The sequence below is a fragment of the Mobula hypostoma genome, chromosome 18, assembly GCF_963921235.1.
Source record: "Mobula hypostoma chromosome 18, sMobHyp1.1, whole genome shotgun sequence".
NCBI lineage: Eukaryota > Metazoa > Chordata > Chondrichthyes > Myliobatiformes > Myliobatidae > Mobula > Mobula hypostoma.
In genome coordinates this window covers 3,825,817-3,851,123 of record NC_086114.1, presented here as the reverse complement: position 1 = coordinate 3,851,123, position 25,307 = coordinate 3,825,817, and the positions used below count along the sequence as shown (strand labels likewise).

Here is a 25,307-nt window from a genome sequence, read left to right as displayed (position 1 = left end):
GGAATTTTAAAAGTTTTTGGAGAGGCAAATCACTCTATTTTTTGAAGAGAATACGGTGTTCATTTTTAAGTAGACGTCAGGATGTCTCCTGATTGTTTGGCTCACACATTCATGGCTTTGATTTTCAAATGGAGATTCAGGATATTGGGCATAGTGGTTATAACACTATTACATCTCAGGAAGTTATGGAGTTTGGTGTTCAATTTCAGCACCATTTGTAAGGAGCTTGTATGTTCTCCCTGTGAACCTCTGGGAGCTCCAGTTTCCTCCAGGTTCTTCAGTTTCCTTCCACAGATGTAGTGTTAGTAGGTTAATTTTTCATCGTAAATTGTCCTGCGATAAGTCTGGGGTTAAATAGGTGGGATGCTGGCTCAGTGGGTTGGAAGGGCCTGTTTTGTGCAGTATCTCTAAATAAATTAATAAATATTGCTGTTGTGGTGAGAGACTTACTCCTCTCTCTGTGAGATGGAGGGACACAGGGAGTGACAGTTCGAGCATGAGGTGAGAGACTTACTCCTCTCTCTGTGAGATGGAGGGACACAGGGAGTGACAGTTTGAGGGTGAGGTGAGAGACTTACTCTTCCCTCTGTGATATGGAGGGACACAGGGAGTGACAGTTCCGAGGGTGAAGAATAAAACAACATACATGCTCCCACTGCTGGAAGAAGCCCCAAAAACTGATGTTTGCAAATGTCTGAATTAATTTATTCTGTCGTGTGTCTTTAATTATTTGCAATCTTACCTGTTAAATCATTTTCATAGATGTGCTTTTTAATCATGTAAATCTTAACCAAGACAAATGAGACAACTAGAAATATTCCTATTCCAGCTCCCATCAAGGCATACTTCATTTCTAGAAAAGAGCAGACAGATGATGAATGACGAGGGGGTGCCAATTCTCCATTCACACTGACATGTTTACCTCACAATTCAGCACTGTGTCACAACAAAACACTTGCAGCTATCTGCAACCGCATCCTTCATAACCAGGATACATCTCAACAAAGAGAAAGCTTGCTGTGATTGTGGCCACTTCATTCTGTACCTCCTGTACCTCATAAAGTGGCCACTGAGTGTATGTTGGTGTAGACATACAAGCTTTAATGTGCTTTATGTTCAGAGGTGCTCTTCTGCACACTACTGTTGTAATGCGTGCTTATATGCTCTTTGCTCGCTGCTGCCAGCAGGCAGAAGGCACAAAAGCCTCAGCACTTACAGCACCAGTTTCAGGAACAGTTACTACCCCTTCCCCATCCACTGAGATGTTCCTACAACCAATGATCTCACTTTAAGCACTTGTTATCTCATGTTTTCATTATTTATTTACGTTTGCATTTTCACAGCTTGATGTCTTCTGCACACCGGTTAATCTTCCATTGATCCTGTTTTTAGTCACTGTTCTATAGATTTGCTGGGTATGCCCACAGGAAAATGAATCTCGGTTATATGTGGTGACACATATGTACATATATAATAGAACACTACAGTACAGAAACAGGCCCTTTGGCCCATCTAGTCCATGCTGAACTAATTTTCTGCCTAGTCCCATCTCCCTGCACCTAAACCATATCCCTCCATACCCCTCCCTTCCATCTACTTATCCAAACTTCTCTTAAATGTTGAAATTAAATCCGCATCCACCACTAGCGCTGGCACACACACCACCCTCTGAGTGAAGATCTTCCTCCCTCAAGTTCTCCTTAAATATTTCACACCTTTCACTCTGAACCTATGGCCTCTAGTTCTAATCTCATACAACCTCAGTGGAAAAAGCCTGCTTGCGTTTACCCTATCTATTCCCATCATAATGTTGTAAACTTCTATCAAATCTCTCCTCATTCTCCTGCACTTCAAAGAATAAAGTCCTAACTCTATTCGACCTTTTCCTATAACTCAAGTCCTCAAGTCCTGACAACGTCCTTGTAAAACTCTGCACTCTTTCAATCTTATCGATATCTAGTATTTTCCCCTTTCCTTCCAGTCCTGAAGAAGGGTTCTCAGACCAAAACGTCGACTGTTCATTTCCATGAATGGTGCCTGAGCTGCTGAGTTCCTCCAGCATGGTGTATGTGCTGTTTATTGATAACTTTCTGGTGGGTATGTGACCAGAACTGTACACAACAACTCCAAAAAGTCTTTAACAGCTCCAGTATAACATCCCAACTCCTGTACTCAATACTGTGATTTATGAAGGCCAGTGTGCCAAAAGCAGTCTTAATGACACTATCTACCTGTGATGTACTTTCAAAGAACTTTGAATCTGTGTTCCCAAATCCCTCTGTTCTACCACACTCCTCAGTAGCCTACTACTGAAGTAAAGTGGAATTTCTCCTGGCGACTGAATTTCCTCTTCAATAGATATAAAATCTCAGAATGTCTGGACATGTTCACAATATTGTTTGAGGGAATTTGTCCTGTTTCCTGCACTGGAATGTTTCAGGAAGAACTTCACTGGATGTAAAAGGTTGCAGTTTGTCTACAAGGGAATGTTTTCACCACTCAATTTTCCATCTCTGACCATGTCACAGTTCCACTCACAATTTTCAAAGCAAAATTAGAAAATATGGAATTTAATTAGATTCGAATGAGTAGGAAAAGGTTTGGGCTGTGGCCCTTCAGCAGTGTGGAGGGATTCTAATGGCGGATATGCTCTTGACAGAACTGGAAGAGGAAGAGACGCCAAGAAAACAAGTCAAGCGTTCAGGTACAGATAATCTACTATCCTTAAAAGTGAACTCAGGCTGGAGGGAGTATAGTTGCAAAGACAGATTGAGGATACTAACACAAGAGATTCTTCAGATGCTGGAAATCCTGAGCAATGCACAGACAAAATGCCAGACGAACTCAGCAGGCCGGGCTGCACCCATGGAGCAGAATAAACAATCAACCTTTTAACACGTGCCTCTTCATCAGGACAGGAAGGCAGAATAAGAAGGAGAGGAGAGGGGAAGGAGTACAGTCTGGCAGGTGAAACCAGGTGAAGGGGAAAGTGAGTGGGTACACTGAGGATACTCACCAATTCCATCACCATCCTTGGATGCTCCATTGGCAGATGCTTTTGTTGTGAAATAATCTGCAATACAAAAATATTAAATGAGTTACAAAATAGCCACCATGGTAATTATTCGTTGACCTTTCTATTAACAGCAATTAGGATATAGGTTAAAAGGCCTTCCTTGCAGCGCAATGTGCCACACAAAGGATTTAATCAAATTTCCAAATTCATTAATTTTTCTGTCCGTAAGTATTACTAGGGCACTGAACTAGTTCCAGACCCCTGAGAGTGTGATACGTTCACACCTGAGGGTGTTTGAGTGTCAGACTGGGTAATGCATACTCCAACACACTGAAAGATAAAGGTTAGCTTTATTTGTCACATGTGCACAAAACATATTTGCGTCAAATCAGATCCACGAGGGTGGTGCTGGGGGAAGCCAACAAGTTTTGCCACACTTTCGGTGGCAATATGGCATGCCCACAACTTACCCTAACCCATACGTCTTTAAAATGTGGGAGGAAACCGTGCACAGGGAGGAAATCTACACAGTTAAAGGGGAAAATCTTCAGACTCCTGACAGCCAGCAATGCGAATTGAACCCAAATCTTACAGCTGCTATGCTACCATGTTGCCATAATTCACGAGTGGTACGTATAGAGTGGAGAGTGCTGGTAATGAAGCCATTGGCACAGACCTGGGTGCAACTTCAAGGAGACCAGCCTACCCAAAACCACAGAAATGGGGTCCGGAATGAGGACCTTTCCTCATTTGGGCCCCTCTAAAAGTTCTTATGTCTACCCCCAGATCAGCATAGCCAATCGCTTACAGCCTCCGCTGCTTATCCAGCTCATGATACAGTACATCATGAAAGGCCTCCAGTACAATTCACAAGCAACAATTTAAGGCTGGCGTGTTAGCACAGCAGTTAACGTATAGTGCCAGTGATCTGGGTTCAGTTCCGCTGTTATCTGTAAGGAGTTTGGACATGACTGTGTGGATCTCTTCCAGGTGCTCCAGCTTCCTCGCGCATTCCAAAGAACATACGGGTTTGTTTGTACCATGTCAGGGTAGCCTCCAACCTGATGGCATGAACATTGACTTCTCTAACTTCCACTAATGCCCCACCTCCCCCTCGTACCCCATCCGTTATTTATATACACACATTCTTTCTCTCTCTCTCCTTTTTCTCCCTCTGTCCCTCTGACTATACCCCTTGCCCATCCTCTGGTTTCCCCCACCTCCCCCTTTTCCTTCTCCCCGGTCTCCCATCCCATGATCCTCTCATATCCCTTTTGCCAATCACCTGTCCAGCTCTTGGCTCCATCCCTCCCCCTCCTGTCTTCTCCTATCATTTTGGATCTCCCCCTCCCCCTCCCACTTTCAAATCTCTTACTAGCTCTTCCTTCAGTTAGTCCTGACGAAGGGTCTCGGCCTGAAACGTCAACTGTACCTCTTCCTAGAGATGCTGCCTGGCCTGCTGCATTCACCAGCAACTTTGATGTGTGTTGCTTGAATTTCCAGCATCTGCAGAATTCCTCGTGTTAACGTATGGGTTTGGAGGTTAATTGTAATTGGGCAAAGCGAGCACATTGGGCTGGGAGAGCCCGTAACCTTGCTGCATTGCTAAATAAAAATAATTATATTTCCAAAGAATGATTCTTATTAATGAGAAGGTCTTTCAAAACCAGCACTGTTAGAGTTAACAGATATTTCCCGTCAGCACTGGCTTCTAGTCTCCTCCTCTCCAGCTTCAAGTCAAAGTACATTTATTATCAAAGTATGTATACTTTATAGAACCTCGAGATTTGTCTTCTTACAGGCAGCTACAAAACAAAGAAACCCAACAGAACCCATTAAAACAAAAGAAGTCCATCAAACTCCTGATGTGCAGAGAAAAAAGAAAAAAAAATTTGCAAACAATAAAAGTAAGCAAATAGCGTTCAGAACTGAAGTTGTCAAAAGTGAGTCCACACTGTGAGAGTTGCAGGTCACAGCCAGAGTTTGGTGCCGAGTCGAGTGAACCTCGCTGAGTAACGAGTTGAAGTTCAGCACGGAGGCGAGTGAACCTTGAGAAGCAGTGATTTGTACCAGCCCGTGCCTCACCTCCGGTCCCAACACCCTGTCCTTTTCAATCTGGCCCGGTGTTTAAATCGTCGAGAACTTGCTCTCGGACACAGACCCTGCTGCTTCGAAACGCTCAACTTGGTCCGTACCCAACTTTTCCAATTCGGCTCGACACTTAAATTAATCAAACCTCACTCTCAGGCCCAGGTCCAGGCTTGCCGCCTCAACTCTGCATTGCCTCCCCTCGCCTCACCTCGGTTCTGCCGAATCAGGTCGCCTCCGAGTTCGGTCCAGGCATGGCCAAACATTGGCTCGTTCCCCTTGGCTCGTTCTCTGGCCTGGACTGCACCACCTCGATTTGGCCCGTACACATCACCCCACAGCCGTCCTGCACCATGGAGACTACAGTTCCCACTGCAAAAACGCCAGGTTGTACTGGCAGTTCAAAAGCTCATCTCCGACAGGGAGTTGCAGGCTACTGTTTGCAGTGATTGTTCAACAGAAAGAGTGTAATTAATGAGTATCTAGTCATTTTTTTTGTTTTATCTGCCACCAGCAAGCAGTTACCGAGCTTCACCAACACCATCTCAAACCCCGTTTTGTGCACTTTATTGTCCTGGGTGGGTCTGTAGTCTAGTGTTGTTTCATGTAGCACCATGGTCCTAAAAAACGTTGTCTCGTTTTTACCGTGTACTGTACCAGCAGTTATGGTCAAAATAACAATAAAAAGTACTTAAACAACAGGAATTCTGCAGATGCTGGAAATTCAAGCAACACACATCAAAGTTGCTGGTGAACACAGCAGGCCAGGCAGCATCTGTAGGAAGAGGTGCAGTCGACGTTTCGGGCCGAGACCCTTCGTCAGGACTCCTGACAAAGGGTCTCGGCCTGAAATGTCGACTGTACCTCTTCCTAGAGATGCTGCCTGGCCTGCTGCATTCACCAGCAACTTTGATGTGTGTTGATAAAAAGTGACTTGACCTGACTTGACTTGAACCGGAGGTCTCCTGGCCTCCTTCTGGTCCTCGATGTAGAACCAGAAACAGATGACAAATACTACCCAACTTGTAGATTCAACCTGCACCTCTGCAATAGGTTAGAGCCCCATCCTCGTCCCAAACTATCTTCTGGTGCTTAACCTCTCTGCACTCCACCCCAAGCAAAGCTCCAGATCTCCCTGCCCATCTCACTGGGGTCTTTTCCATCTATTATTTCTGACCTGTGTTCTATCTAGTTTCCTCTACTTGCTCGTCAGAAAGGTTCCTTAAGAACACTTGAGTACACAAAAGACAACAATCTTCCTCTAGCGCAGGTGCATAATGCAACCATGTAGTATATTACACAGTCACCCACAGAGCACCAGTCTAAACCACCCTTGACCCTGAAACTAGGTACACAGGTCTCACATGGCAACAGTCTGAAAGGTCAAAAGACTGTCAAATGTCCATCCAAGGTCACAAATACCCTTTGATTTAAATAGGTAAATTCAGACTTTGGTGAAGCCGCATTTGTAAAATTGCTTGCAGTTGTGGTTGCGCCTTTACAGGAAGGAAGTGGGGGCTTTGGAGCAGCTGCAGAAGTTGTTTACCTCAACGTTGACTAACTTAGAGATCATGAGAAGGCGGACACACTTGGAATGTTACCTCTGGAGTGTCAGAAGCTGAGAGGCGGGTGACAGCAGTATATCACATTATGAGAAGCATAGGTGGGGTAGAACGAGCCTCAGAATGGAAATGTCAATTAATAGAGGGCATTCACAGCGGGAGAAGGAAATGTGAAAGGAGATTATTGAGACTATTTTGTTATACACAGACCGGTAACTGCTTGGAATGTGATTTACTGTTCTACAGTATGTTCTGTGTTCTAGACTGACATTTGGGAAGAGGGTGTAATCAATTTGGAATGCACCCCACAGCAATTTCCTAAATATTTCTCAACCTTCAGGTGCTGAAGGGAAGTACGTGCCAACTGTAAGTGCGCTGATTTCAAAAGACCTATTTATTAACAAGTGTCATTGTTTGGAAATGCAGTTACTTTTATTCAGAGATACAGCACAGTTCCAGTACAATAAGCACACAGCCCAATTGCACACATATGGCCAATTAACCTAATCACCTTCTTTGGAACGTGGCAGGAAACCAGCACACCTGGGGGAAACCTATACGGGGGAGAACGTACAAACTCCTTACAGACAGTGGCAGGAATTGAACCCTAATCTCACAGCTGGCACTGTAGAGTGTTATGCCAACTGCTATGCTACTGTGCCACCCCTAGAGGTAGTCTATGTAGTCAACTCGCAGTGCTTTTAAAGGCACTCTCCACAGAAGTCAGCACATATACCCCAGACTTTTGACACACGACAAGCCTTTTAGAATTCCATAAATAATCTCCGCACAGGATTTGAGGTAGGAATTAAAAGGTGCCCAAAAGTTTTAACAGACTCCTCATTCAATTATTGAGCTGAATTTGAGCCCATGAAAGTGGTCTACCTGTCAGCTGGTTAGAGATGGAATGAACTATCCGCCTTTGGAGATTTCTGTTCACTTTCCCTCAAGAGCTTTCTGCATAAGATATGTGGATGTGCTGCAAATCATGAACTGCATAACTAGCAGCTTCAGTTCATCTCTGGTCTCTTTGACTGTATGAAAGGAAGAGATCTGCCAGCTTACTTGCACAACCAACACACCTCACGCTATGACTAAGGTACCTGTTGAGTAGACACACAAAATGCTGGAGCGACTCAGCAGGTCAGGCAGCGTCTAAGGAGGGAAATGGACAATCAATGTTTCAGGACGAGATTGTTCATCTAGAAACATCCAAGTTGGTTTTGAAGCCTCCGCTTGCCTGGTTGTGCTGAAGCCAGATTTGACTTCTATCGTTTCCAAACATCAGCAGGTGAAAAGACGTCCAAACCCGAACAGATGTTCTGTACATCACTGAAAACTGGTGGTTTCAACGTTTTAGACATTAGTTATATATTACTGGGCTGTTACACAATTATTTTACTTTCCTGTAGGAAACCCTGGTGCTTGTCTGACCCATAACATAAATTTACATTCCTGATAACACAGAAAATACAGCAAGTCTTTGAAAGGGACCCTAGATTTGAATCATTGTGTCCTACACTATATTTACAGCCTAACTCTATATATGGGAAATACTTGACCATACTATCAGATTTAACTCTAATGGTGGAGAATCATTCTAAGCATGGCTGTCCTGAGAAATCTGTCTCTATTCAACCATTTCTACATTCTAATTAACAGGTCCATCATGGGGCTATTCAAAGTCCAGACTGGGATCAAACATTGAAACTCTCTTCGCAAACTGGGAAAAATTTGAGGTGGGGAGGGATGAGTAGAGCAAAGGGAATACCTCTGATAGGGCCAGACCAAATGAGGTTAATTATCAGCACATTAACCTCCTTTCTCTGTGTAATGTGTTGTAAACTGTGTCGGTGTGGTGCAGAGCTGACTATACAAATAAATTCACAAAAACTGAACAAAAATCATGAGAGACTGTTTGTGATTCAGACAGAACAAAAGAGTGAACTTATTTGGTTCCAAGCTCCGCCTGCCTGTCCTATCACATTCCATTACCTACAGCTTCATCCTGACCCCCTGCTTCTTACCTCCCACCACAATCCTCACTGATTTGACTTGATGCAAATGACATAGTGTATTTTATGTTTTATTGTACACGTGACAAGTAAAGCTAATCTTTAAAATCATTTGCTGCAGATACAAGTTAATTTCATGCGCAGGTCCTTCAAACTCCTCTCAGTGTTTCCCCATTTAAAAATACTTGCCTTTCCATTTGTATTAAGTTCAAGTTCAAGTTTATTGTCATTCAACTGTGCACGTGTATATAGCTAAATGAAACAATGTTCCTCTAGAGCAAAGTGTACAACACAGTACATATAACTCACACACAACATATGAAGTAATATTACCACAAATAAATTAACAAATAATAAAATATATTCCAGAAGGTTGACATTTTGCATAAGGTACATTTACAACACACAACAGATTGGCTCTTTCACTGCAAGGCTGCCATTTCCCTGCCTGTCTCTACATGCCTGCACTTTTCAACCCACTCTGTCTTCCAGCTTTGTCTGTCAATACACCTGGATCACATATAGTCCCCATCCTGTAGTTCATATACCCACGCCAAGCTCACCAATTTCATCAATTTTGCCTCTAACTTCCAGTGCTCCCAATGCGGCCTATTATACATTGGTGAGACTTGTCGTAAACTGGGGGCATGCTTTGCCAAACACATTTGTACCATCCGCCACAAGTGGGGCTTCCTGGTGGCTAAGTATTTTAATTCCCATTCTGACGTGTTGATGCATGGCCTCCTCTTGTGCCAACTTGAGGCTGCCCTAGGGTGGAGGAGCTACATCTTATATTCCGTCTGGCTACCCTCCAACCTGATGGTATGAGTATTGATTTCTCTGTCTGGTGAACAAAATTCCCACTCCACCCCTCTTCACTCCCCACTCAGACCAGTTACTTCTTCTCGCCTGCCTATTACTTCCCCCTGCGTCCCCTCCTCCTTCCCTTTCTTCCACTTTTCACTCTCTTCTCCTATCAGATTCTTTCTTCTCCAGCTCTTGAACTTCCTCGCCCACCTGGCTTCATCTATCCCCTTCCAGCTACCTCCATCCCCCTCCCCTCTCAGTTCTGAAGAAGGGCCTGAAACATTGACTGTTTACTCTTTTCCACAGATGCTGCCTGGCCTGCTGACTTCCTCCAGCATTTTGTGTGTGTTGCTGTAATCCCCTCATCTGGTGCAATCATCCATGAGCGGCTGAAACACAACGCAAGTCTCTGCAGCTTTCCCGGTTTCTCAATCAAAAGTGTCCCTTAGTCCCTGCTTTATTTTCGATCCATAACTAATCCTCAGCCATGTAGGAGTGTATTTACACTGGGGTGTAATTTCCCCCAGTTTTATATGCTGTGGTCTTCCTGAACAATATCTTGCATGTAACCTTAACAAAAATCTTCCAAAAGTCCAAATGCACTACATTCACAGATTTATCTTAAACCCAAGAAATATGGAGCAACACACACACACACACACACACACACACACCCAAAATGCTGGAGGAACTCAGCAGATCAGGCAGCACCTAAAGAAAGGAATAAGCAATTGATATTCCAGATTTAGACCCTTCATCAATACACAGGTTCCCACGTTTAGATATTTGTCTCACCTCTCTTATGATCCATTGCCTCAGCCTGAAATGAGAAGGAGAAAATACTTGCTCAAGTTCTTCCTCACTGCTGTAACACCCGACTTCCTGGATCATTGCTGTGTGTCTATTAACTATTTCAGAGAATGTCAGGGAGAAACAATTGTGTAATTCTCATATGAAGCAAGAGGAACTAAATTCAAAATGGGATTATAATCTCATTGAAACGTGACAGAAGGAGAGTTTCTGATTCCTGGTGTCAGACAGGCAATCCTGAAACAACAGATTGTTTCAAAACGGTGACAATCATACCAGTGCCCAAGAAGAACAGGGAGAGCTGCCTAAACGGCTAGCATCCAGTGGCACTCACATTTACTGTGATGAAATGCTTTCAGAGGATGTCATGACAAGAATCAACTCCTGTCTAAGAAAGGACCTGGACCCATTGCAATTTGCCTATCGCCACAATAGGTCTACCATGGATGTAAGCTCTCTGGTTCACCACTCGGCCTTGGATCATCCTGACAACAGTAATACCTGTTTATTGACTACAGCTTAGTGTTCGACACAATCATACCCTCAACAAACTCCAAATCTCAGGCCTCTGTACCTCCTTCTGCAACTGGAAACCTTGACTTCCTCACCGCAGGACCACAGTCCATGTGTATCAGAAATAACAGATCACCCTTGCTGACACCTCAAGATTTGTGCTTAGCCCATCACTCTACGCCCTCTACACCCATGACTGTGTGGCTAGGCACAGTTCAAACAGCATCTATAAATTAGCTGACAATACAACTACTGTAGGCAGAATTTCTGATGATGACGAGGAGACGTACAGGAGTGAGATAGATCAGCTGGTTAAGCGGCGTCACAGCAACAACCTTACAGTCAACGTCAGTAAGACCAAGGAGTTGATTATGGACTTCAGGAAGAAGAAGTCAAGGGAACACACACCCGTCCTTGTCGAGGGATCAGAAGTGAAAAGGGTGACCAGTTTCAAGTTCTTGGGTGTCAGCATCTCTAAAGATCTATTCTGGGCCAAACATATTGATGCAATTACAAAGAATGTGCACCTAGCAGCTATACTTGGAGTTTGAGGAGAATGGGTATGTCACCAAAGGAACTTACAAATTTCTACAGATGTACCATGGAGAGCATTCTAACTAGTCTGGTGTGGAGGGGCCACTGCACAGGATTGGAAAAAGCTGCAGAAAGTTGTAAACTCAGCCCGCACCATCATAGGCACCCACCTCCCCAGCATCCAGGACACTTTTAAAAGACGATGCCTCTAAAAGGCAGCAACCATCACTAAGAAACCTCATCACCCCTGCCATGTATTTTTCTCATTGCTACCATCAAGGAGGAGGTATAGGAGCCCAAAGACACACACGTGATGTTTCAAGAACAGCTTCTCAGATTTCTGAACACATGCTAAACCCATGAACACTACCTTTACCCTCTCTTTTTGCACTGCTTACTTAATTTTATTTTATTTTTTTGCGTATACAGTGCCTAAAAAAGTATTCACCTCCCCTTGGAAGTCTTCATGTTTTACTGTTTTACAACACTAAATCACAGTGGATTTAATATGGCTTTTTTTGACACTGATCAACCGAAAAAGACTATTTCATGTCAACGTGAAAACAGATCTCTACAAAGTGATCTAAACCAAGTGGTGCTGCTGGAGCTGACAGTCCCATGGGAAGATAGCTTGGAAGAGGCCTTTGAAAGGAAGCTCTCCAAGTACGCAGGACTGGTCAGCAACTGTCAGCAGGCTGGATGGAGAGTGAGGTGTCTCCCAGTGGAGGTTGGTTGTAGGGGATTCATAGCCTGTTCTTTAGTTAGAGCCTTCAGCATTTTGGGCATCGAGGGAGAGAGGAAGAGGAGAGCCATCCGCAGTACCACCGATGTGGCAGAGAGGGCCTCAATGGCTGTGGCTCAAAAGAGGGGAGCCATGGAGTCATAAGTAGCTAGCCATCTGGAGACAAGCTGGGGTCTGATCAGCCCCGGTTGGGTCACCTGGAGGAGGTTGTATGATGTTGAAAGACCCGAAACACCCGATGATTCCAGGAACATCACTGAAGATGTGTCCAGAAGCATCAATAGATGTATGTACACAGTAAATTAATTAGAAATATAAAACACAAAATAATTCATTGTATAAGTATTCACCCTCTTTAATGTGACACAACAAATCCACCGTGATTCAATGTTGTAACACAAAATATGAAAACTTCTGAGAAGGGGGTGGGTGGGGGAATATTTATATACGCACTACATATTCTTATTCTGCTTTATTATTATGCATTGCAATATACTGCTGCCACAAAACAACAAATTTCATGACAAAAGCTGAATGTGATCACTGGGGTCTCTCTTCCACCCATCTGAGATATTCATCAGAAGCACTGCGAATGCAAGGCTCTTCCATAGTCAATGATTCCTCCCATTCATCCAGCAATCTCTTTGAGCCCTACCATCAGGCAGGAGGTATCGTGGCATTAGGACAAGGTCTGTTAGGATGGGTAACAGCTTCTTTTCCCAGGCTGTGAGACTACTGAACTGCCTGCCACTACCCAGGTCTCATCACTTATCAACATCATACTGTTTATATTTTAACCATAAATACACCTTATGCTAAATGTCAGTCTTCTGGGATATACTTTATTATTTGTCAATTTAATTGTGGTAATATTATCTTATGTGTTGTGTGTAAGTTATATCTACTGTGTTGTGAACTTTGGTCCAGAGGAATGTTGTTTTATATGGTGGTATACTTGTATAAGGTTGAATATCAGTAAACTTGAACTTGAAGTTTGCATGTGATTATAAGTAAAGGAAGTCAGCCTATTCCACTGTCAGTGAGAACATGTTTCAGCCTTGGTTACCCTTCATCACCTGTAGACCAAAAACCTCTACCTCAACCTGGAATATATTCCATTCATACAACTTAGACCAGGCCCTTGGGCCCAATATGTCCATGTTGCCCACCAGAGGTACTCCCATTTTCCTGCATTTGGCCCATATCCCTCTAAACCTTTCCTATCCATGAACCTGTCCAAATGGCTTTGAAACATTGTAATTGTACACAAGAAATACTGCAGATGCTGGAAATCCAAAGTAACACACACAAAATGCTGGAGGAACTCAGTAGGTCAGGCAGCCTCTATGGAAATGAACCAACAATCGACGTTTCAGGTTGGGACCCTGGTAGATTATTTCATATCCCCACCAACCTCTGTGTGGAAAACTTTCCCCTCAGTTCCCCTCTCAACTTAAACCCATCCCTTCTAGTTTTAGAGTTCCCCTACCCTTGGACCATTCACCCTGCATGCCCTTCTTGATAGTACATTCCTCTATAGGGTTACCCCTCAATCTCCTACCTCCAGTCCAGGGGAGTAAAGCCCCAACTAATCTAGTCTCTCCCTTTAACTGAATCCCCCAGTCCTAGTAACATCCTTGTGAATCTTTTCTGCGCCCTTTTCAACTTGGCATCATTCCAGTAGGTGGGTGATCAGAACTAGAATCAACAGTCCTTTGATTCAGTGGCTCCCCCTCCAAAGTGTCCTGGGATAGAGAGTTCCTTGAAGAGAAAGAGTTCATCTTTATCTCAGCCTTAAATGACCAACCTCTCATTCTAAAACTATGTGTTGGTTCCAGATAGCCCACTTGAAACATCTGCTCACCTCATCCACCCCTCAAACATCATCCAATCCGGCCCCCCAACAGTCTAAAATGTTCCATAATCAGAATCACAGAGAAATGTTGTGGAATGTTTTGTTTTGCAGCTGCCAGTACAGTGCAAGACATAGAAAAAGTTTACTGTAAGGTACAATAAAAAGTAAAATAAATGAATGAATGAATAATGTGAATGAGGAATAAAGAGGTAGTGTTCATGGGTTCATGGACTGTTCAGAAATCTGATGGCAGAGGGGGAGAAGCTGCTCCCACATTGTTGAGTGTGTGCCTTCAGGATCTCGTACCTCCTCCATGGTAGTAACGGGAAGAGGGCATGTTCCAGATAAGGATGGTCCTTGAGGAAAGATGAAGCCTTCTTGTGCCACAGGATTTTCAATGTGGTCACTCCTCATTCTTTTAAGATTCTATTAATATAGACCTAACTTATTCAACCAGTGCTCGTAAGGCAGCCTCTTTATTGCAGGAATCAATTGACGAAGCTTCTCCGAACTGCCTCCATTGTAGGTACATGTTGAATCTCTAGTCCAACATCCTTGGCACCTGATTGGAATCAGATCACAGAAAGTCCAGGCCACAGAAACTTCTCCTTGATTATCTTCTGAACAGGAGAATTGTTCTCTTTAAGTTAGTGAGACAGGTGTGGAGAATGAAAGATGGAGGTTTCCAAGAACTGTCCTTATCTCAGAGTTTCCATAAATTGGAAACAGTGTTTATTCAGAACATGGAATTAACTCTCATCTCTTTATCTCTCATCTCTCATCTCAGCTCATGATAAAATGGTGGAGCAGACTCGATGGGCCAAATGGCCGACTTCTGCTCCTTTGTCTTATGGTCTTATGACCTTTAGTTTATTTTAGATATTTTGACAGATGTTAGTTATAATTAGTTAATTTGTTCACATCACTCCGAGAGATCAAACATGCCAAACCACAAAACGTCACACTGGAGAACTTCAGCCTGTATATCCCTCTGTAAATGAGGAGACCAGAGTGCATGAAGTAGTCCAGGAACAATCGCACCAGCTGAAGCAAGATTCCACTGTATGTAGATAAAATTACATTATAGATTAATTATAGATTACATATACAATATATTATATTAGATTAGATTATATATTAGCTTTAGGTGAGAATGTCTGCAGATGCTGGAAATCCAAACAACACACAAAAATTGCTGGAGGATCTCAGCAGGTCAGGCAGCATCAATGGAAAAGAGTAAACAGTTGACGTTTCGAGCCAAGACCCTTCATCAGGACTGGAATAAAAAGTTAGAGCAAGAAGGTGGGGGGGGGGGAGGAAGAAGCACAAGGTGGCAGGTGATAAGTGAAACCGGAAAAGGGTGGGGGTGAAGTAAAGAACTGGGAAGTTGATCGGTGGAAGAGATAAAGGGCTGGAGAAGGGGGAATCTGATAGGGGAAGGTGGAAGACCATGGAAAAAGGTGAAGGGGGAGTACCAGATGGGCAGCTAAGGAGATAAGGTGAGAGAGGGAAACAGGAATGGGAATGATGAAGCTGTGGGACAACTCCCTGAAGTTTGAGAAATCGATGTGTGGCTTGTTGCGCTGGAAGGGATTGTTCTGCACTGCATCTTAAGATAAATAAAACTAGTCCTGCAGTAAAATATCCTGAAAACCTTGGTTCTTGCTTGAGATTTAAATTAATTTTTAATTAATTCACCAAACAATTACTTTTTGCAAAGTAACTGGTCCTAAAACTCAGTTCCATGGATATGCATCGTAATTTCCTGTTGTAAGTATTTAAGAACATGGATTTTAAAGTCCATAAAAGAACAACAAAATCTAATTACACAGGAAATTCTACAGATGCTGTAAATCCAGAGCAACATGCAAACATGGTGAAGGAACTCAGGAGGTCAAGCAGCATTTATGGAGAGGAATGAGTAGTCGCCATTTCAGGCCAAGGCCCTTCAATTGGACTGGAGAGACGGCGAAGAAGCCAGAAAACTCCTCCTACCTTCTTCTAAGCAACACACATCAAAGTTGCTGGTGAACGCAGCAGGCCAGGCAGCATCTCTAGGAAGAGGTACAGTCGACGTTTCAGGCCGAGACCCTTCGTCAGGACTAACTGGAGCAAGAGTTAGTCCTCTTCCTTCAGTTAGTCCTGACGAAGGGTCTCGGCCTGAAACGTCGACTGTTCCTCTTCCTAGAGATGCTACCTGGCCTGCTGCGTTCACCAGCAACTTTGATGTGTGTTGCTTGAAATTCCAGCATCTGCAGAATTCCTCGTGTTTGCGTTTTTAAATCCCACCTTCTTATTTTGGCTTCTTCCTCTTTCTCTTCATAGATGTACCTGACCTGCTGAGTTCTTCTAGCATTTTGTTTGTGTTAACAAAAACTATTTATGGGATTTGAACTCCTTTCTTAGCTATATGTGTATATTCCACTCTTTTCTGAATGCCCCTCTGCAGACAGTTCCTCCAGAATCTGGGACTGCTTCACTTCTGACCACAAACACGGGGTGTTCCACTGCAGTGTCCAGTAGAGTAGAGAATTGCCTCCTAACTCAACAGCAACATAGACCATTTGCTGGATGAACCCTGCAGGCCAGGCAGCACCTATAAAGGAAATGAAGTCTCAATTTTTGGGGTTGAGACCTTTCATCAGGCTTTTCCCCTTGAAGCTGGGTAGGACGAGAACTAAAGGTCATAGGTGTAGGTTGAAAGGTGAAATATTTAAGGGAAATCTGACGGGGAGCTTCTTAATTAAGGGGGATTAGAGTTTTATTTCTCATGTACACTTGAAAACATTTGGTGAAAGGTGCCATTTGCGTCAACAACCAACACAGTCCGAGAATGAGTTGGGGGTTATTCACAAGTGTTGCCATGTTTCCAGTGCCAACATAGCAAGCCCACAACTTACTAACCTAACCTGAAAATCTTTGCAATGTGGGAGGATGTGAGAGCACCCGGAGGAAACGGCCGTGGTCACAGGGAGAACGTACAAACGGCTTACAGACAGCAGTGGGAATTGAACCCGGATCGATGGCGCTGCGCAACATTACGCTAACTGCTACACCAGTCAGTAGGTTAATTGGTCACATGGGGGTAATTGAGCTGTGTAGGCTCATTACCGTGCTGCAACTCTAAAATCACTAAATAAATACAATTTGGGACGGGGCTACAGTCATGCTGCTGAAGACAGCAAAGCTCAGTAAATGCCCTAAACACCCAACAGGTTCAGGTTCTGTCCTCGTTTCTGAGGCCATCTCAGCACAATCCTGCCACAATCTTGCAAATCCTGTGTATTTTGTTTACAGATGTGTCACATAATAAAAACAAAAGATATTCAAAAAACACTCAAGTAAATTGAATTGAAACGTACAGTATATACTGTATGAAGAGGTTACTGCAAATTCTTGTATTGCTGGTCAACATTTCCTTCTGCTAATCCCGTCAAAAATTGAAACCAAAAAGGGTTTAAATAGAAAGGAATATTTTCTATTGGTTGAAGATCTAATAACCAGGAATGTTAAGTAATTGCCAAAATAATCTGAGGCAAGATTAGGAAAAAGCTCTCCACACACAGTCAGTGGTTTGCTTTTGGATCTCATTCCCTGATGGGAAACGATAACAGACTTAAGGTTAGATTTCATATTGGAATTAGATAATATTATCAATATTATTTGTTTGTTATCATTTTTGTATTTGCGTAGTTTGTCTTCTTTTGCACGTTGGTTGCTTGTCAATCTTTGGTGTAGTTGTTCATTGATTCTGTTGTGTTCCTTTGTTCTGCAGTGAATGCCCACAAGTAAATCAACCTCGGGGTTGTATATGGTGACATATATGTACTTTGATAATAAATTTGCTTTGAACTTTGAGATAAATACTTGGAGACAACATGACAGGGATTTGAGTCAGAACCGGGTGGTGATGTCATTGCGACTGGCCATTGATGGAGGAAGCACAGACTTCGTGCGCCCCAAATCGAGGGTCATTGATAATGTGAATATAAGCAGTTGTTGTTTCACAGGGTTGGGGAACTTACAACAGGAGGGCACAGGCTTAATGTGAGTGGAGGGAGATTTCATAGGAACCTGAGGAGCAATGTTGTCACCCAGAAAGTGGTCAGTACATGGAATGAGGTGCCAGAGGAAGTGGTTGAGACAGGCACATTAACAACTTTTAAAAGGTACAAGGACAGGCATTTGAGTGGTGGGGTGGTGATACATCTCTGCCAAAGGAAGTGTAAGGTGCTCCTTCCCTCCACTAGCCTGCAGGTCACTCGTGGGAAAGGTGTAGAACCTGCTTAGCTCCCAACCAGGGTCACGTAAAGCCACGGGAGCAGGTGGTGGATGGTCGTACGAGCAGTTGGTGCATATCACAAGTCCTGATTATGCGGCCACTGACGTCAGGCAGACAATCTCTGAAGAGTATTGATAATGGCTGGGGTCACCCGTCTTGTAAAGGCACTGCCCAAAAGGAGGCAATGGTAAACCACTTTGGTAGAAAAGTCTGCTAAGAACAATCATGGTCAAAGACCACGTTTGCCCATGTCATTCGACATGTCACATAATGATGATGATGATAGGAAAGGCTTAGAGGGATTCATGCCGAACATGGGGAAATGGGACTGATGGATGGAAATTCTGGTCAGCAGTGACTGGTTGGGTTGAAGGATCTGTCTCCATCTTGTATAACTCTGTGGCTGAATTACTTTCTTCCTTGTCGATCTATAGTTCTCTGGCTCTAACAGACTGGCTGATTACTGACTGCATGGCTTGTAATAGTGCCTGTCTCCTAGTGTACCCTCCCATGTAGAGTAACCCACAGTAACAATGTGAAGTTCACAGCCTGGTGTTCCCAGGATCACAGGAGTTTGCCTTAGACTCTACCAGCTCCATCATGGCCACAACTTGCCCCACCATCAAAGGCATTTTCAAAATGTAGTGTCTCAGGAAGACAGCATTCATCACTAATGACCCTCACAATCCAGGACATGATCTCTTCCTGTTACTGTCATCAAAGACTTGGTACAGGAGCCTGAAGACCCACACTTAATGCTTCAGAAACAGCTTCTTCCCCTCTGCTGTCAGATTTCTGAATGGTTTGAAAATCCATGAACACTTCTTTGTTAATCATTCTTTTTGCATTATTTATCCATTTTAATAACTTCTCTAATTTCTCTAAGAACAGTACTACTCTCACAAAACAAATTCCACATAATTAAAGTCAGTGATCATAAATCTGATCTGATTGTGAGTTTCACTCTGTCTCTGAGATGTGAAGCTAAAGAGAACATTAAAGTCACTTTTTGCTTGTGTTCAGGAAAAGTCAAAAGTCGTTTAGTTTCCAAATGAAGCAATCAGTCCCCTCCCAAAGACCAACCTAGTCTGAAACTTAAAAGCTGTAATCAGCATTCAAGTCAAACTGTAGTCTCCCAGGAACAGAACTGGGCTTCCTTCCCTGTGTTATTCAGCACAAACAGTTTTTCATTTAATTTTGAAAATAACTATCACAAAATTTAACTTCCAGTAATATTCCACTGTTACCTAATTCAGATAGACCAGTAATAAACTCAAAAATATTTTATTTACAATAATTTCAGTGTTTTTCCCAGAATAATCCTATCTATATGTTGTTGTGTATTTGATTCAAAATTGGTTGAAATTTCCTTGAGTTCCAGTCAGAAAAACACAATACTAATTGATTATAATGGGTTCGCAAAATCCATTGGAGCAATTAATATGCCAGCATATTGAGTATTAGAAGGTTACGTCAAGAAAGTCACATATTATCAAATGTTGGCTTCTCTTAGACAGTCATTGTCATCTTTGATTATAATGTAGAGCCGAAGTTTGTTTTCCAGTAGCTACTTGTCCATCACCTTACTCCAGTGATGATGCTTGCTATACTAGCTTTAGCTGACACATTTCTTTTCACATGAGATTGTAGACATTGGTGCTGGAAGTGGAGACCATTCCATTCCAGGATCCCTGGTTGCCGCTGAGATCCTGGTGATCTCCCTCATAGAGTGACATCTCTGGGTCTGAGTCTGCAGGTTATGAACGTCACAGTTAGATGAGGGGTAAACCCTACCCCTGCACCAAAAATGTGTCTCCTTTGGAAATCTGCTGCACAGGGTCTCCATAACAGTTGTCAGGGCAGTTCCCTGGAGAAGTACAGAGGAATGGGTAGTTGAAGACGAGAAGATGCACCTCAATAATCAGGATCCATGCTGTACGGTGAATAGTTTTCACCATAAGCACTCTGGGCAATATTGTCATTCAGTGTCAGATCATGGAACAAAGTTGTCCTTCAGTGGCAGATCATGGGAAAATATTGTTCTTCAGTGTCAGATCATTGGGCAACATTATCCTTCAGTTGCAGATCATGGGGTAATGTTGTCCTTCAGTGGTAGGTCATAAGTCTGCCCCGAGCCTTATAGGTTCATTAGGCCGGGTCTTATGCCGGTTTCCGTGGTGTGAAGCGACTGAGAGTACAAGACTCCCACCCCTGGATAGGACGCCAGTCTATCACGAGGTTAACCCCTAGCATTTTGCCGGTACCCATTTTCAGCTGGGTAGACTGGAGCAATGTGTGGTTAAGTACCTTGCTCAAGGACACAACATGCTGCCTTGGCTGGGGCTCGAACTCACGACCTTTAGATCGCTAGTCCAATGCCTCAACCACTTGGCCATGCGCCACACTAGTGGCAGATCATGGGGCAACATTATCCTTCAGTGACAAAATCATGGGACAATATCATTCTTCACTGTCAGATCATGGGGCAACTTTATCCTTCAGTGGCAGATCATGGGGCAATGTTGTCCTTCAATGGCAGATTGTGGGGCATCGTTGTCCGTCAGTGGCAGATCATGGGAAAATATTGTTCTTCAGTGTCAGATCATAGGGCAATGTTGTCCGTCAGTGGCAGATCATGGGACAACATTATTCATCAGTGGCAAATCATGGGGCAACATTATTGTTCAGTGGCAGATCATGGGACAACATTATCTTTCAGTGGCAAACCATGGGGCAATGTTGTCCTTCAGTGGCAGATCATGGGGTAGTATTGTCTACAATATAAGCTTCATTGGCACTGAAGTCCCAGAGATGGAATGCGCTGAGTGACTTCATCACTACCAGTTTGCTAGTGCTGTTACATTAACAGGAAATCCTGATATCTGAATAAAGACAGAACTGATCTTTGAAAGTTCATATCAATTCCTGTCTAACCACCACTGCGATACTCGAAGGATTCCTGATTGAGAAAATAGGTTCTTGTTTTCAAGGCAACAACAGCTGGTGTGAAACAAGCCCTGTCAGTAGTTGTTCTCAGTTCCTCCCAGCAACAAGTCAGAATGCAGAGAGTTCTGACAGAATGTCACAGGCAGTACCTTACAGCTGTGACCTTGGCAAGAAACAGACAAAGAGAAGGGTCTACTTTCAAAGAGCAATTAAATTACGCTATTTTCTTATTCCTTTTGTTACGTACCCCGTAACTGGGTTGCCAAACCAGCAGAAATGGATCACTCAGTTGGAGTCTGGAGTACTAGAACTAAGAAAGTTTTATTAAAGAAACAAGCAACACAGTAATCGAAAGGATAATAAATGCAACAGTTCAGCGATGATAAACACACATGTGCACAGAATTAAGATAACAGCATCAATCAAGCTCTATCGTTGTCTAGGGGTAAATGACCAATTTCAAAATGACTCAAAGTTCAGTCCAGTTAGTAGTTCAGTTCGCAGTAATCGTTGCCATGGCGATGGACAACGTGGGGGGAGAGAGAGAGGGAACAGGAACAACTGATCATTCAGACACGGCTTCACTCACAGACCAGCGAGATGGCTCACAAACAGCTTTTGGGCGGGTCCTTGGTGATGTCACCTGAGGTCACCGACTGTGACCCCTCCTCCAGATGCGGTCGATCCTCTGCAGTGAACCCGGCACCCAGGCAAGGGCGGACACACACCGGGTTCCCGCTGATCGTACCTTTCCACCCTGTGCGTTGTCTGGTGCTTCTCACCCACTCGTGAGAGGCGCACCGCTTCCAGGGTCTCGTTACCTCGGGTGGCGTGTGTGTCTGTCTTAGCGAACCTGTCCCCTTTTTATCCCCCTGCTGGGGTATCGCCGGTCCATCACTTCAAACAGTTCAGGGTTCAAAGGGGGAGCCGCTCCAGACAGCTCTCCCTCCCACATCCCTTCATTACACATCTCCAGACGCTGCTCCATTGTTCCTTATCTCTCCTTCCCCTGAGGACAGGTGGCAGACCAACTGCTGATGCCACTGATGCTAGCCCAGGCCAGCAAACATCTTAATTTTATGTGTATTCTCGTAACACTTTCAATACACCTTCCAGGCTCCGGAGTAGTCGTGACAGGGTAGATGTGGAAAGATCACCTCTATACTTTCCTCCTTAAAATGATGCCTCTGCATAGTAGCCATTTCCGTCCTGGGAAAAAGATGCTGACTGTTCATTCTATCTAAGTGTGCTTATTGTTTAGTTGTTTGTTTGTCTGTAGATACAGCACAGTTACAGGCTTTTCTGACCCAGTGAGCCCACACCACCCAATTCAAGTTCAAGTTCAGGTATAGTTATCATTCAACCATACATGAACAAGCACGAATGAAACCAAACAAAACAGCATTCCTCCATGGCCAAGTTGCAAAACACAGTACCTACAGTCATACACAGTACAGGAGGCATATAGCAAATAAACATACAGACACACAAAAAGTAATATATTATAGCCCAAATCCCTGAGTGACATGTCCTATAAATAGGTGCTGCATGGGTATTAGCATCAAGAATAAGCAGTTCTCACCAATCCGCAGATGAATGTATGCATGCACGTCTGCAATCCAGCTCGCCTTCCACCAAGTGAACACTGAAGAGCTGCACCCAAAGGAGGGACCTGATCCCAACCCAGCATGGGTGCCACGCCACACTGCCTCTGGCATCTCTCCTGGACTGCTGCAACAGGCTTGAGGTCTAGTCCTTCCTACTAACCTCTATGCCTTCAGAATGTTGGAGGAAACCAGATCACCGGGAGGAAACCCACGTGATCACACACAGAGGTTTCATTTAGCCTCCTGTGGATTCCCAATCAGTCACAGATGGATGGTAACTAATATATTGTACATCACTGGCTCTGCATTGGAGGCACTTTGGTTAGCCCGTTCTGTGTGTGTGTGTGAGAGAGAGAGAGAGAGAGAGAGAGAGAGAGAGAGAGAGAACGGGAGGAAGGAACGGGATTTGTTTTGTTGCTGTTGTCCTGCTGAACATGGTGGCCATGCTACGTTGAAACCAAAATGTGTAGCACACTTGCAGGCTGCCCCCAGCACATAGTTAGGCTGTGTTGCTTGTTAATGCAAGCAGCACATTTCACTCTGTGTTTCGCTGTACATGCGATAAATAAATGAACCTGAATCTGAAACTGATTAATTTTCCTTCTCAGCTCCGTTCTCCTGCCCTCTCTCCATAACCTTTGACACCTTTACCATTGTTGAAAAGCACAAGGAGATTAAAGCCTTCCTGGTTATGGGCAAAAACACAGGTTTAATGATATTGAAGTTGTGGTAAGGCAAAGGTTAAAGACAACGTCCATGCAAGTTTTAGTCAAATGAGACCTTTGAAGTGAGACTTCACTGGAGGCACCTCTGCTTACTACAGATGTGATAGGTGGTGGTGACCATGGTGGTGTGTACTCAAGCCAGACGAATGATGCCTCTGTAGTGAGACTTTTCGAGAAAAGTCTTGCTAAAACATATGTTCCTTTACACAATAGAGGGCGCTGGAGACAGGTGAGTTAGGAGTAATGGAAGGATGTGAAACACACCCAACAACTAAGGGACATTGCTTTACTGACACCAAAATATCATTGGTTGTCCGCTTGAAGTTTTGATTGACTATTCACATCTCTATTGTGAATGGGGATTGATCTTGCAAGTAAGGAATTCAAACATATACAGTTTACCAAATGGTCAATATCTGTAACCGATAAGCCACTTCTGTTCAGACTGCAGAACACTGTGGGTGACAGGGGCCATGGTGTCTTCCCTGTGCAGAACTGAAGTAAAAGGTATGCTTGAGTCGTAAGGGTGTTTGTGTTGCGGGCAGAGTTACTTTAGTTATTTTATTAGCAACAACAACAGGCAAAAGAAGGTAACAGCACATCAACGATCAAGTGGACATGAAGATAAAGAGCCTGGCTCGGAGAAAGAAAGGAGCCCAGGGAAGCAACACTTGAGCACCGGAACAGAAATGAGAGTTACACTGGAGAGTGGGTCCATTCCCCAAGAACTGCAGCCCACAGGTTCGATCTGGTAAGAAAAGGAATGCTTACAGTCAGAATCAGGGAGATCCGAATATAAAGGTTTAACAGAAACATGAGGCTAGGATCTAAACGGTTTGGCCAGATGTTTTCAATCCATGTACAGTTCATACACATAAAAATATTGGCAGAGGTTTTCTCCAACCCAGAGGAGGTCCAGTCGTTCAGTCGTACAAGTAGAACCCTGTAATTCTAAACCTATCTGAGCACAACAGCAAAGCGTTCTGTTCTGCCCCTGTAGATATTCTCAGTCGAGCACAGGGAGGTAAGTGGCTAATTGTGACGAGTGTTGAGACTTCACAGGTGACAGAGAGAAGGCAGGGGAACAGGGCTGAGAGGCAAAGTAAATCAGTTTCATATTCGGATCACTTGTACATCAAAATATAGAGTGAAATGTGCTGTTTCCGTTGATAACCAACACAGCCTAGGACGTGCTGGGGGCAGCCTGTAATGCCTGAAAGAAGGCAATTCTGAAAACATTCTGTCCCAATGAACCCTTGGCTGAATGCTCAAAGTCTTTATGTTGATGTATTGCTGATCAAAAGCAGGAACTGTGTTTGCAGTGGATATCGGATGCAGAAGTTTAACTTGGCATATTCCTACAACTTAAAACATCCAAGACTGTACATCGCACAAAAGACTCCTGTGAAGATTTGACATCTGGTAAGGCCATGGATCCCAGCGTCAAATTAATCACACAAAATGTGTTCAGCAATGTATGCTGTTGACATGTCGATCCAGATTTATCTGTTACATATGTGCAGCCCAATTTCTTTCCCACATGTAGCTCCAATCGTTACGTTTGGGACCAGAAATGTGTGCTATGAAGCCCTCCCCCAGCACTGCCTTTACCATATGGACCAGAATTAACTCTTTATCATTGTGTCATGATAGATAGATGAAATATATATTAAGCAATTTGATTTGTCCTGCTACTGTTTTCTCATAGGTAGATTAGTCACAGAATTCCTTTAAATAGCACTATGCAAATTTTACAGCCAGGTGAAAAGGCGTTTTTACCTCATCTGAATCATTAGGACTTTTTT

At 43.7% G+C, this 25,307-nt stretch overlaps 1 protein-coding gene across 3 annotated transcripts in view; it reads right to left on the bottom strand.

The window, feature by feature from the left end:
* Positions 1–25,307, bottom strand: part of LOC134358292 (transmembrane protein 273-like) — a 70,320-nt gene that overhangs the window by 19,295 nt on the left and 25,718 nt on the right. For 2 of the 3 annotated variants that reach the window (XR_010020850.1, XM_063070334.1), the window contains exons 2-3: positions 3,017–3,073; positions 743–853 (exon numbers count right to left, since the gene is read on the bottom strand). Coding sequence is in view for 2 of the 3 variants with exons in the window: in XM_063070334.1 (XP_062926404.1) it covers positions 743–853; positions 3,017–3,073 (168 nt within the window). In the remaining variant the exon portion in view is untranslated. Of the gene's footprint in view, positions 1–742; positions 854–3,016; positions 3,074–10,283; positions 10,368–25,307 lie in introns of those variants that run through there. The other variant, XM_063070335.1, reaches the window with a different exon arrangement.